We start from the raw sequence: 14526 nt of genomic DNA, 5'->3' as shown, positions 1-14526 counted from the left end.
CCTGTCATATACATACGTGTTCCTTAACCCGTTAACCGCGGCGGTAATTCCACCGCAGTGCGGCCGTTTTCGTGCGTGGGTGGAATGACCGACGGCAGCAATGACAACATTTACCCATATGTAAAACCTTCCTTTTAAAATATGTCGGTTGTTTCCTTGAGCTCGTATCTAAAGGGGATGTATGGCGTTACAACACATACTTTTACGACGCATACCTTTACAACCTATTTTTTACAACGCAACATCCATTACAACGCATTCCATTACAACGCATGCCATTAAAACAAATTTTTAAAACTACCTTTACAACGCATTCCATTACAACTCATACTACCTTTACAACGCATAACATTACATTGCATGTATGGTAAGTATTTGTATAGTGTAGGGGTAAAAATTGCTATTCTAACTCCAGATGGGTGCAACAGTAGGGAAAGCGTTGGATAGTGTAGGGGTAAAAATTACTATTCTAACTACAGGGGGTGCAACAGTAGGGTAAGTGTTGGATAGCGTAGGGGTAAAAATTACTATTCTAACTCCAGGGGGTGCAACAGTAGGGTAAGTGTTGGATAGTGTAAGGGTACTATGCGTTGTAATGGTATGCATTGTAATGACATGCGTTGTAATGACATGCGTTGTAGTGGTATGCGTTGTAGTGGATGTTGCGTTGTAAAAGTTTTGTTGTAATGGTAGTGTGTTGTAAAAGTTGCGTTGTAAAGGTTGTTTCCCATCTAAAGGTATTCCTGCAACATGCAAGTCGTTTTCCAGTGTTATATTGTTCACCTTCCATGCAGTGAGGGGAAGGGGCAGCTGGCCCACTTTACTCTGGTACCACCAACAATTTTGGCCCAAAGTAACAGCTGTTGTTGTACTAGACATGAGAACTCGCTCAGTCATCCTTTCTCTTGCCCCTGCATGGGCGCTTCTGAAGGTTTTCAGATGTTGGTCATAAAAAGAGTCCCTGCTTCAAACCCTGCTTAACCACGACTTTTACCCACATCCTCCTTGCATCATCTACAGACTACCTCCTCATTGCATGCTAGACTAAGAAGATTGAACAAAAACCACTGGGAGGAAGGGCTCCCTCAAACATCCTTTTTCCGTTATGAATTACTTCCTACATCAGCCCTCAGCTCTACGAATAGAACCGAGATAGTGGTTATCAATTGGAGAATGTTACCTCTTCATCGTCTTCTTGGCCACAGATGTATTCATCTCCAGCGAATGAATCTGTAACAAAGATAGAGCAAAATCCAGTTATCAATCTTAAAAAATCACCGCCAGCTTCTGAAGTCCTATTTTCTAAAGGGCCCTTAGAACAGAATAAAACATTTCATGCAGGTATCTGATATCAAGTAATATTAATGTTAAGTCAAGTAAAAAACAAAAAGAGGCAAAAAAAATCCCCAGTATGCACCCAAGAATCATATTTCAGGATTCTCCTTCAGCTGCCCCTCCTGGCATCTAACACGAGAGACACATAAAACAAAATCCAAGCGTAGTTGGGCTAGCATGGCCTTACAGCACAAAGGGTTATCTTGAAAGTGCTTTTCCACCTGGTTCTACCTAAATGTGCATACCACAGACTCACCTGTCGTTTAATGAAGTGTTCTGTTCGTCCCAAAGACAGACGTATGCCCAATCTGAGATGACAAGATTGAGTGTAGGATTCAAATGGAGGCGACCCACTTGCATTGTTAGATGGTGCTAGGTTGTTAGATGGAAATGTATTACGCTTTGAGATGAGTGTATGATTTTAGTGTGAGGTATGTGTGCCTTCAGGGTCTTAACATTTGCTAGTCATAAGTGTTAATCTGTATTTGGTGTTGTGGCTTTGTGGCACCTCAAAGTTGTACTGGATCTATGTGCCATGTTCTGTGTACATGTACTACTTAGCCTGTGAGGCGGATGTCTCTTTAGCAGTTAGTGCTTTTGGGAGAGAGGTGATTGCCTACCATCAGATACGGTATGCATGTGAGGTGTTTTGTCTAATGTGTTTTGTTGCAGTAAGTGATAATTAAGTAAATATTTAAATATTTTTGATTGTATTGTGATTTTGTTGGCGTATCTTGGTGGTCTGTGCCATTGGAAGAGATGTGATAGCACCATTCACTCGCTTTGTGCTGTATTAGATGTATGTGATATGATCAGTTTAATGCGCTCTATGGCATTTTTATGAGGGCATACCTTAGTGATTGGTGCTCTGGGGCGAACAGTGGTATAACTATACTGTTTATCATTATATAGCTGAAAGCCCTCACATGGCAAGAACAGCTTTTCAACTTCAGGAGACCACTTGGCTATGCTGATCAGGGTTTGCAAGCGATGTACCCACCCTGTTGTAAAGTGTGTTTGTCAGCAAAACAAAAGTTCCTGTTTCAACAGTAGTAGGCTGGAGTGGCCAGACAAGATAGTGCTAGAAGGGGTAGGGGATATATAGATAATACTCCCTATATTAATACACTTGTGGTAACTTGTTAAGGCAGGCAAAGAATAGACATTCACACCAAGATAACTGAAAGTAACATCCAAAAAGCAAGTTTTTGTTGGTTGCAAAAAAGGTTAAAACAATTTATTACCTCCCGACACGGGTTACAATCTAAAACATGATAAAAACATTAGGGTTAAGAACCACCTAAAGTGGTAAAGTGATACTATATGGTAGAGTCAAACGTGAACAGAAACAGTCGACGCAGCGTTTCGGTGTTTTCTAAATCTTCACACCTTCTTCAGGACTTTTGTACAGTATTGACTCAGTATCTGGTATGATGTAAAAGAGGATTAAAATTCTTTCCCTCCAAGTTTGGATTACTTGCAATGATAATCTTTCATAGGCTTCGTAATTGATTAAGTGGAGCCTACGTGCGCAACGGAGGAGCCACCGTAAATATCAGGGATAGGTCATCTTTTTCTTGGAATCTGTTTATAATTTTACAGGAGATCTTGAGAATATGGATCACTCTGGGAGGCCGAATTATATATTCAAGACCACTTCGGTAATATAACGAAGGTGAAGACTGGCATAAAGAGACTGATGCATTGGCCTGTCTCAGTATTGACACAAATAACAATGTCAATAGCACTATTTTTTTTATTTTTAATAGCGCTACGCAACCCAATGCAGGGTGTCAGAGTGCTTTAAGCAACACACACATTATATACATTGACAATAAATCATGTATATGTGTAAATCAATGTACAAGATAAGTTACATGAGACAAGGTTACAAGGTGTAGGAGTCGCATGTACTTCATATCTCACTGTGCTACATTACAATTTATGAACTGCAGGTAACAAAAAGGATCTCTGTTAAAAGCAGTAACACTCTTTACTATCTACACAAAATAAATCTATCATCTGCATATTACCCGATGTGCTTTGCAGTAGACTCAAATCAAATCATCTTTATTCGGTTTCCATTTTTTTGAAAGCCTCAATAATCTGCTATGCTACTTCGATTTAAATCTGGGACTTCACAAAACACAGATCTCTCCAACAAATGCAATAAACTCCAGTCGTATCTCACCATTATTACTATTCCCTGAGATTTACTGGGCACCTTTACAGCGATGTCATAACACCAATTTCTTTGTGGCAGGGTTTCAAAAATAAATGTATTAGTTGAGGCCCTGATTTTGAATCTGGATTGCGACACTTTTTTCGCACAACCCTGATCTCATTTGTTAAATCTCATAAAGTGCTTGAAATTATTCATGATATACCTGATAAACATATGTGTGAGGTCTTAATATCTGATGTCGCTTCTTGTGATGTCACTTCCAGTGAGGTCACTTCCTGTATGTCACATGCAATGTCAGGCATCGTGACATCATGTGCTGTGATGGTAAGCATCATGATTTCACTTGCATACTGCCTACCCTAGTTAGTCCCCCCACTTCTTTTTTTAGGACTTGTGCCCTGGTAATTATACAGTAATTATACAGTATTAAATGTCAACCCTGCACATGCCAAATGACGGAGCTCATGCCACTCCCATTTTAGAACACTATAAGTATCTGATTATACTTGCCTCATAAACACTGAGGAATTAAACATTCTTAATAGCTCTGAGCCACCTCCCATATTTCGTAGTGCTTTACAACCCCCCCCCCGCAATACAATTATAAATTACATAATTTAGTCTCCAATCTGAAAATATATTTAAGAAATTAATCCATCTACCAAGGCATCGCCACTAAATTTATGTCGGCTCATTTTCAACGACGAGAATCCACTTTTGAGCTTGAATAATACTAAGAAAAGGATGGGCATGTCACGATTAGCAAGATTTCTCACTATCAACTTCAATAAGAAGATCAGACTGTTCTGTTGTGCCCACTCCTGTCACCATTTCACGCTAATTCGAATTAAGAATACACAACGCTATCTCCCCTCCTTCAGTCTTTCTTCTAGGATGTTTCTGTGGGCGCTATGTAACCTCCAGGTCATTCCACATCCGTACTCCTGCCTAGGACCCTTTCTTCTTGGACTCCCTCCTACTTCTCTTCACCTCCGCTACTGATTTCTGTAACCGAAGTGACAAAACGACCAGACATTTCAGTACTTATAACGATGTGCACCGTCCCAGTACCTTTTAACTTTAGAATTGAACTGTGTACTCATTTGAGGGGAAAGTTTCACCTCATCTGATGATCTGCCAGGTATCTGCTTGCCTGCATGTCAGAATGGTATACATAGAAATATCGTCCTGCATAAATATTGTGTCTCAAATGCCGTTTACAAAAATAAAAATGTACACACAATGGGACAATATATCATTAACTCCAAAGGAGCGATATTTTTGTAGACAATATTTTGGCAACACACCCATCTGAATGATACATTTTCCAGCCAAAGGGCACAAAACCAAAAGCACTTCAGGATGCCCCACCCTACTGTCCCATCGCCCGCTCCCATTTCTTTCATTGCAACTTTCTTGGCTATCTAACCACTTCCTGGAAGAAAAAAAACACCTACAGGTGTCACCCTTCCCCTTCCAGCATCTTCACCAGTCACAGTCCCACAGCTTTTTGTCTGTTACACTCCGGCCTCTTGTACCTCCATTGGTCTGCTGGATCTCGCACACCTCGTAGATCTTGAAGGGCTGCATCGGTGTCTCCTTAGTGCCATCATACAGTAGCTTGAACTCGCGGCTTTTGTTTAAGGCACAACGCAGGTTAGCCTTCCACTTGGCAGGGTCTGGCTCATCCACACCCTCCTGGTACTTGCCAGTCTCCTTGGCCCAGGCCTGCAAAGATAGAGCATTGGGAGTAAATGCATGAATAAACTGGTCTGTGATCAATACAATATGTGGGTCCTTAATAGGTACAGGATTCTCGAAGGTGATAACAAGGGGCAAGTATCAGGCGGAACAGATGAAATCCAGAGTGAGTGTGCGTATAGGGAACATACCCGATTGGTTGTGATGTCACAGTAGAATGTTGGAAGCAGCAGGGTGATTGCCAAGTTCGGAGGTGATCTGGTCAACATTTTCTCTGAAGGCTGACTGCTGAAAAATCTTTGCTGGTGTTAACTCCCTTTTTCATAAGAATAAAAACATGTTCTTTATGTAGCACTTGGTTCGGCACTTCTATTTTTATTAGGAATTTAAATAATTGGTGCTACTATTACCCAAATTAATACTCCTCAGTTCAGAGACCTTGGACACATGAAATGCTGAGCTGGCCTTGCTAGGATTTGAAAATGTGATCTTGAGATCACAGTGGATGTTAATGCCAAGCATTACCTTACTGGGCCATATTGTGGACATTTGGAAGTTTACAAGGATGATTATCCCTGCTACTCACGGAGAAGAACCCTAGAAACCAATAGACAGCTACATAATCTCTGATGATGCTTCCATCAGACAGAATTTAGAGGGAATCTATCCCTCGTTTGCAGGAACATGGCAATCCTTCACAAAATGTGAATTTATTAGCAGACTTGTAGAATATTATATGCACTAACAGAGTGAAAATATGTTGCTGCCGAGTAAAACTTTTATGTTGGTAACCCCGACATCTGTCAGATGCTTGTGGGGGAGCACTATATATAACTTTCCTGGCTAAATATGTTGCTTGGTAGTTGGGTGTTTTGTGTAACATGCTTGATGAACAAGGAAATTAGGAGAAAGGAAGAAAGAAATACCTATTTTCCATAGGAAAAACATTTCTTTTGTTTTGCTATTAACTTTGGCACCGTTTGAATAATATTGATAAAATGTTCAAAACTACTCTGCCACTCACTTCAGCTGTTGTCCAAAAAGTTTCAGGGTGATTCATCAAGTGGGGGCCCACTAAAAGGGGGTCCTAAACAAGTTCTCCATGCAATTTCCCATAGGGATTTTTAACACGGCTGCAGCTTGATCCGCTGAACGGAATTACACCAAATTAGGCAGAAAGCTAGATCTTGTTTCAAAAAGAGTGCTTTTTGTAATTTTGTGTAAATCTGTGCGCTAGTTTTTGAGTTATTAAAGAAAAAAAAGAAAAAATTATGTATATATATATATCTAGAGATGCAGATCAACTGTGGATTCACCTCAGTAGATACATGGATCTACGCACCAACAGCAATGCCTTGACTGGCTGGCTGCAACCTGAGAGAATCGGGCCACAGTTTCCAGGGGGGGGGGGGGGGGGGGGGGGGAGATAAAATCTGAAAAGGTTATAAGGAGTCAGGATAGAGGTATCCTGACCACATGGGACTGATGGAGGGGTATGTGAGGGACCCCTCATAGGCAAGAAATTTTCCAAAATGTTTTTTTTGTGGTACGCAAGGATCCACGGATCAACCACAGTGCTCAGTATGGCTCCCATACCGGCTGATCCACAGATCCAGACACCAATTAAAAAAACACATGCACCCACTCACACGTCCATACACCCACTCACACACCCATACATCACTCTTACATCCACTCAGAGACCCAGAAACCACTTGCACCCACTCACAGACTCATACAGGCACTCACACTCACACAGCCACATACTCAACCAAGTGGATGTAGCACTTCTTCTCACCAACTCTGCTCAGAACCATGACATTATATTTAACTCAGAGCTTCTTTCTGGGAACACATCACTAAGCATATGTCTACCTATTTTTGTTGTTGGGAGTACTGAGAGAAACCGTTTGCCTTATCTTCCATCCAGTTTTCAAAAATCAGTTGTACAATCGCTTATTCTTTTTCAACTGGGCTACTATTAGCCTGCGAGCCTGGGGGAAGACTAACCTTGGTGAACCTCGGCTGCAGACCCTGCAGGCGGTGGAGGAAAAGGCGCCAATAAAGAATTCAAATAAGATTATTGATTCAGTAGCCCGGCAGAAGGAGGGCCCTGGCAAATCTGTGTACCCAGGCGCTGATTGGACTACACAGTAAGGTTTTGTGGAACATTGGACCTTGACATGTGGTTTTGAGAGTGTGTGACGGCAGACCGAGGAACAGAGGTAAGTGGGGTGTAGTCTATCCAAGTTCTACACGTAATTTAAATACGGGTAAATTATAAATTTGGTCCCCCAATACAAAATAGCTAAGCCTGGTGAGAAGGAGTTGCTCTCCCCGTAACAGCGGGAGTGGGAGGAAATACCATCATTCCAGGCCTTATCAGTGCTAATCCGAGCCCGGAGAAGGAATATATAAGTTAATAAAAATGGCACCGGCTAAAACAAGAGGCCGTAAAAATTTAAAAACAGGGATAAAGCCAGAGAAGAACTCCTCGGAGTCCGGGGATGATAATGAGACAGGTATTCCGGATGCAGTGCCGAGTGAGCCAACAGGAAAAAAGAAACAAGCCTTAAGAGATACCCAATCCTTGTCACGAACACCTACATCCGTGAAGCTAAAAGGAACAAGCAATGACTCGTCAGTATCAAACCCAATTAAAGTCTTTCTGGAAAAACACTTTAAGGGGAAGGATGTAACCAGTAAAGAGCCAAATGCTGTCATAGATATAGACATAAACTCTGAGTCCAGGAGAGACGATGTCTTAGCCTCCCTGAATCAGTCCACCCTTAATTTATCAGGAGTACTGCTGAACCCACGTTTGTCTTCTTCACCTAGATTATTCCAGCAGTCCCTTGAAGGGGATTTAGAGGTCGAAGGAGATGACGTATCCATACATACTAATGGTCTAAGCTCAAATGTTCAAAATGGAACTATGAAGCAACCTAAGGAAAATGTGGACGTGAATGTGGATGTGAACTGCTCCTTTGATCTAGGAAATGAACATCTAGTAAATGAACATTTGCAATCACCACTGCATGGGCTTGAGGTTACAGGAGCCTCGAGTACCTCTATGCTTGAGGTTATGTGGATCCTCCAAAAAACCCTGCAAGGCTTGCTAGAGGTTTCCATAGTAAATAACAATCTTTTAAAAATTCAGGGGGACCAGTCTAAAGCAATCTTGGGTGAGCTGACCCAAATTAGAGGTTTAATGCCAGCCCTGGTTAGGCCAATATATGGAAGCCAGGTGGGGGACGGCAGTAATAAGGTGGAGGAAGATGTGTTAGGGCCCCAAACTTAATGAAAGAGGAACCATCAGTATATATATCTAGGCAGCCAATGATTGTGAAAAAATGGGGGGAAATGAGATATCATACGAGTAGATTCCCGAGAAGGGAGGCTACTCGTATAAAAGGTTGCCTAGAAAAAAACCCTACCAGGATCTTGAGTAGAGGGAAAGGAGAAACGAAGGAAGTAGGAGGTAACAAGGGGGGAAAAATTCAGAGATCAAAGGTGAATGATGTAAAGCCACAAATGGAACAGAAAGAACAATGGAACAGATCAGTAAAACCAAAGCCTAATAAAAGTGGGTTGGCTCCTATAACAAGGGAGTTAGAGGTTATAGAGGAGGAAAGTATGAAAAGGAAGCCTTCAGGATCTCGAGAAACGTCAAGGTGCAGCAGGGTCGCGATTGACGACAACAAGAGGAACCAAATGTCTATGAAAAGGGAAGCTACCTTAAAGGGGGTTAACCACGGGGCCAGGCAAACAGGCTCTAACGATCTATGGATTTTCCTAAAACCCGAATATGGTGGTAAAGGGGGGAAAAAAGCTAGGAAACTACATCCATTAAATCGATCTCAGCCTTTATACATAATGGGTAAATGTGCAAGTCTTAGGAGTATTGGTACAATGGACCTCAAAGAAATAGGATTTGTTGCAAGCAGCACAGGAGAAGAGGCAACTAAAGTCCTCTTTCATTTTGCTTGGGTGAAAGAAGCGGTGGAAAAAGCGAACAATGAGTTACAAAAGGAGGGAATCAGACTGGTAAGGAAGGAGGAAATACAGGGACAGTATTTCCTGGCGAACCATGCTGGTCTAGGGTTACGGCAGATAAGGTTAATTAATTCGAACTGGAATAATAAGGAGAATATTGCAATCACTGTAACGGACTGTGAAGCTGCAGGGTATGGGGAAGGTGTATTTGCTAGAAATAGATATGAAGCCCTAGCACCCCTAGAATCTAGGGAGTACGATGAGGGATTTCTAAGCGAAATCGATTAGGAGAATGGATCGTCACACAGCCTTTCAGTTCTATCATGGAATATAAATGGCTACAAGAAAATATCGGCACAGATCGAGTTCGATAAAATTATAAAGAGTAACAACATCGTGTGCCTTCAGGAGACATGGCTGTGTGACGATACCCTAAATTCCTTAGTTCTAGAAGGATTTGCCCAATACTCTAAAGCAGCAAAGAAAAATAATCTGGGGAGGCCATTAGGGGGTCAACTAACGCTAATCTCCACACAGATAGTCAGGAGGGTTGAAAGGTTAAATTTACTTAGTGAGTGGGCACTAGGTTGCAGAATCTTATTGCAGAAGGCAGATCCCAGATATGAGGGAATATGGATTATAAATGTGTATATACAGAAGGGAAAGGCCCATGAATATAAGGAGAATTTGGGTAAACTGAAAGAATATCTGGAGTCAACTAGTGCCAAGCATCTGAAGGATTTAGTACTAGGTGATTTTAACCATAGATTGGACACCAAAAAAGGTAGATAGTTGGCACAAAGAATTGCTAGAAGCACATAACATTGAAGCTGCACTCTTTCCATGGGGGGAGCTCTCACAGCAGGATGAGTCACTTAGTCAGCTAATGGGGTCCTTGGGCATGGTATGTGCAAATGGAAGATTTCAGCAAGACCAGCCCGCGGGAAAGACTTTTGTGAGGGGCCAGCAACCTTGCCCAATAGACTATATGTTCTGTCAGGCCTGGTGCTTTAATCAAATAAGAAATTTTGAGGTGGCGAAAATGACAGGTAGTGACCATTTCCCTTTGAAGTTAGAAATACGCATTCCAAAATGTAAAAGTAGAGAGAGAGTCCTACAGGTCCATGTGGATTACCCAAACGATTAACAACCTGTATATCAGACAAACAGATAGAAAAGCTTGGGCTAATTCAACAGTCAATCCCAACTGGAGAAATTCATTCTAATGCAGGAATCCCGTGGTTTGAATTGACCATAGGTAAGCTGGCAGATTACCTCAAGAAGGAATTCAAGGTAAAAAAGTCAGGACTGGGCAGCTATGTAGTTAATAAAAATAGGAAACCCTGGTTTGACGAAGAATGCAGGGTAGCTAAGGCCCTGATAAGACAGAAGGAGAGAAGAGTAAGGGCCATGTTTAAAGTGGACCTATATCAGACACTTCAGCAACTAAGGTTAAAGTATAAAACATTAATTCGGAATAAAAAAGGAAGGTATGAAGAGAAATGTTGGGCAAATATGTTGGAGGTGATTGAATCCAAGGATGTGAGAGGGTTCTGGAAATTAGTCCAAGAGAGTTTGGGCGGTAAATCCGGTTCCTTGGCCTGTATGGTCCCGGAAGATGATTGGGTAGGCTATCTGGAAGAAATCTATGGAAGATGGCCGACACAACCAATACCGGGAACCTTAGGTTGGCCACGGATGAGGGAATGATATAAAGGACTACTTTACCCCAAGTTATATAACGAAGATTATAGCTAGTTTGAACCTTACTTGTGCCGCAGGACCAGATAACCTCCCGGCAGTGATAATTAAAACGAGGCCTGAATGGTGGGCAGAGTTCTTTGCAAATATGTTCCTGGTAATCCTGGATACGGGAATCATCCCAGTAAGTTGGAAGGGCGCAATTATTAGGCCTATTCATAAAAAGGGTAGCCACACAATACCGAAAAATTATAGGCTTATAAACCTCCTCGATATAGGGGAAAAAGTCTTTGCAAAAGTAATTTTAAACTTATTAAAAGATTGGGCAGAGGAAAACCAAACCATCCCCCCGGAACAGGGTGGGTTTAAAGCCGGCCACTTTACTATCGACCATTGTTTTGCTCTTTGGGCCATAGCACGGAAGTCAATGGAATCGCGGGGTAGGTTGTTCTGTTTCGTTGACTTCCGTGCAGCCTTTGATCTAGTGGACCGGGAGCTGCTGTGGGAGGCCCTAATTAGTCAGGGAATTCCTAATGATATACTGCGGCTGCTACAAATGCTCCACACTAAAAACTGGGCACAGATAATTTTAGACATAGATGGTAGTCTATCAGGGAAAATAGAAATTGGAAATGGTCTGCGTCAGGTATGTGCATTAGCTCCCCTGTTGCTCTCCTTGTTCCTAGCAGACCTACCATCAATGTTGGGGAACACAACTGGGGCAAGCCTGAAACTAAATGGCAAGCAGATAGCATGCCTACTCTATGCCGACGATCTGGCGATTACGGACCAGACCGAGGTTGGCTTGCAAAGAAAATTAAATGCTTTCAATGACTACTGCTTAATAAAAAAACTTGTGATAAATATGGATAAGACCAAAACATTGAGCTTTGGCCGTAGGAAAACTGAGTTCTCATGGTGGATTGGGTCAGAAAAAGTGAAATCAGTAACAGAGTATAGATACTTGGGGTTATGGTTCCAGCAGAATTTTAAATGGAATACCCACTTCAAGGCATCTAAAGTAAGAACCTCTGCATCGATTAGCGGTCTGATATTGTTTAATAAAGCCTATGATGCTATGAGCGACAAACCAGTGCTAAAAGCCTATGCTGCTATGGTACCCCCGCAATACTTGTATGGCGCTGAACTGTTGTTCCTAAGTGGTAAGGAAAACTGAGATGTGGAAGAAGGTAAAAACCTAAAAAAGTTATTTATGCTCCCCCGGTCAGCAATGGTTCAGGCAGTAAGGCCTGACTTCATGGGGTATACAAGTTGGTATGGCCCTTTTGTGCTTTTGGCAACGCCTAGAAATAGACGCAATTACCAAAATATCTCAATGGGGCAAAAATGAAATACAGGACAGCGACCTAAAATGGGCAAGAGAGACCAGGGGGAAAGTAACAAAGCTATGCTTGAAGATGAGAGTTAATGTGTGCCCTACTGTCTCCATGGCTAATAATGATAAAAAGTTACTCAGGTCGACGGGGAAGGAAATATCGCATGCACAGGACAAAATCTATGGTGCAAGTAAAACTTCGACCAGTTTTATGATTGATGCATGGAATAATGTTTATTGCTTCCCCTACATAGATAAGTTACCGGACCGTCAATTACGAAATGAGGTTCTGAGGGTTAGAATTGGGGTTAACCCTTGTTATATGAACAACTCGGTAAAGCGGGCCATGATCAATGAGGAGGGAAGCTGTACTTGCTCTTTAGGGTCCAAATGTGATATGCTGCATATCTTATTTGATGGTCTGAAGTTTTTGGACTTGCGAATCAAATTTTTAAAACCGGTTCTTATGAAATATGAGATTAAAACTAGGACCCAGGCTGTGACACTGATGACAGAAATGTCCCACTTAGATATTGCTGTGGCAATGGGGAAATATATGCAAAAAGTGAAGGCAGTTTTATATCTTTTAAACGAGTTTTAATAATTAGTATTTTTAAAATATGTTTTAGGGTGTCTATGTGTGTTAATGAAATGTTTTATTTAACTCTTTGGATGAACTTTTTATCGATATGTATTGTTTGTGGACCAACGGTCCAAATAAACGTGAAATAAACTTGAACTTGAACTGGACTACTGTAACTTTCTATAATTGGGATATTTTTCAAACTGGAACTGCAAATCACTTCACAATGAATCGGCTTATAGATTAGAAGCTGGAGATAGACCTTTGCATTAACGAAGGTCAAGGTATTTCCAGTTGGCTTTTTGCACAACCAGCTCCTTGATCTCTTTTCACAAACTTTTAAAAACTCATCTCATTTCTTCATAACAACTACTTGAACACCTGAATCCAATTTTGAGCCAGGAAACCTACCTGGTGAAGTGTGTAGTGTAGAAGTGCTGAATCAAAAAATCAATCAATCTGGACTGATTGTAAAGATATAAAAGTGCCATATAAATGTCAGGATTATAAAGTGCCTGTATAGGTCCATAACAAATGAAGGAAGATGATTAAAGGAGAAGTTACTGGTCTTCCTTGAATGTATTCCCACCAGTGGATAAGGATCAGTCACACTCATATTTGGAATGATTGAGTTAGCGGTGGATACCAATGCCAGAATGGTCTTGAAGCAGGTGCAGCTTGCTAAAGATGTAGTCATTTTCTATTACGGTCATTGGCAGAGGCAGAGTTTAAATATTCAGTTGTGAAAAGCAGGTACTATTTATAATTTGGGCCTCTGTATATTTTAGAAAATATCTTTTGGGACTGGCCTACAAAATAAGAACATGAGGTGTTAGCAGACTTTTTCACTACAATCTCAAAGGGTCTAGCTACACCAGGGTAGTGAGATGGTTATCCACACTGCAAGTAAGGCACTTATCCACATTATTTTATGGTTGAATATGTGGCTCGTAAGGACATTTATTTGGTGGACAGATTGCCTCATAATGCAATGTCTAGCAATAAAGAAGCTTGTGAAAGCCTGGATAGGACCGAAGAAGGTCGAGTGGCAGTAGAAATACTAGTGATGGCGGCTCTACATGTGAGGATGAGAGGAAGGAGGAGGATAACAAGTATAAGGTTTTGAGGAGGTACTGTAGAAGTGATGGAACAGAGGAAGGTTGGGTGACCATAGAAAATGCTGGAGTTGGCATGTCTTCATGTGGGGATGAGAAGAAAGAAGAAGATTAGAAATATATGTTTTTTGGAGGTATCTTACTAAGGGTGGCCTGTGAATTCTCTTGTACCTGAAGATTCCTGTGGCGTTCTGAATTACAGTGTGAGGGCGCACTAGGTTTTCAGTGGCTAGAAACTGGTCTATGCATAATGATTTAGGTTTACCAACACTGCCCAAGAGGAAACACTGGGGCACATCATTACCAAGAAGATCTTTTTTTGTGTTCAAAAGTTTTTTATTGGGAGCTTCAGATATATACAGCTGAACAGAGATAAATAACAGAATAGAATAAAAAGTACATACATAGCAGCAAATAAGGGAGTAACAAAAATTGGCGTAAAAGGGCATGCTATGAGTCGTGTCAGAGATCTTGCAGTAAAAATAAATAAATAAACAAAATGTATACATACGTTATCCAAACAAATATTCAAAGGAGAGTTACATCCAATGTTACATGACGGAATGCATGCAAA

General features: G+C 41.3%; 1 protein-coding gene across 2 annotated transcripts in view; it reads right to left on the bottom strand.

Moving 5' to 3' along the window:
* Nucleotides 1–14526, bottom strand: part of IRF5 (interferon regulatory factor 5) — a 178591-nt gene that overhangs the window by 63032 nt on the left and 101033 nt on the right. For both annotated transcript variants that reach the window (XR_015295522.1, XM_086918867.1), the window contains exons 3-4: nt 5059–5248; nt 1181–1230 (exon numbers count right to left, since the gene is read on the bottom strand). Coding sequence is in view for 1 of the 2 variants with exons in the window: in XM_086918867.1 (XP_086774993.1) it covers nt 1181–1230; nt 5059–5248 (240 nt within the window). In the remaining variant the exon portion in view is untranslated. The remainder of the gene's footprint in view (nt 1–1180; nt 1231–5058; nt 5249–14526) is intronic.

This window comes from Lissotriton vulgaris, chromosome 1_1 (assembly GCF_964263255.1).
Source record: "Lissotriton vulgaris chromosome 1_1, aLisVul1.2, whole genome shotgun sequence".
NCBI classification, from domain to species: domain Eukaryota; kingdom Metazoa; phylum Chordata; class Amphibia; order Caudata; family Salamandridae; genus Lissotriton; species Lissotriton vulgaris.
Note: the sequence above shows the minus strand (reverse complement) of the source record. Positions and strands in the feature narration are given on the sequence as shown.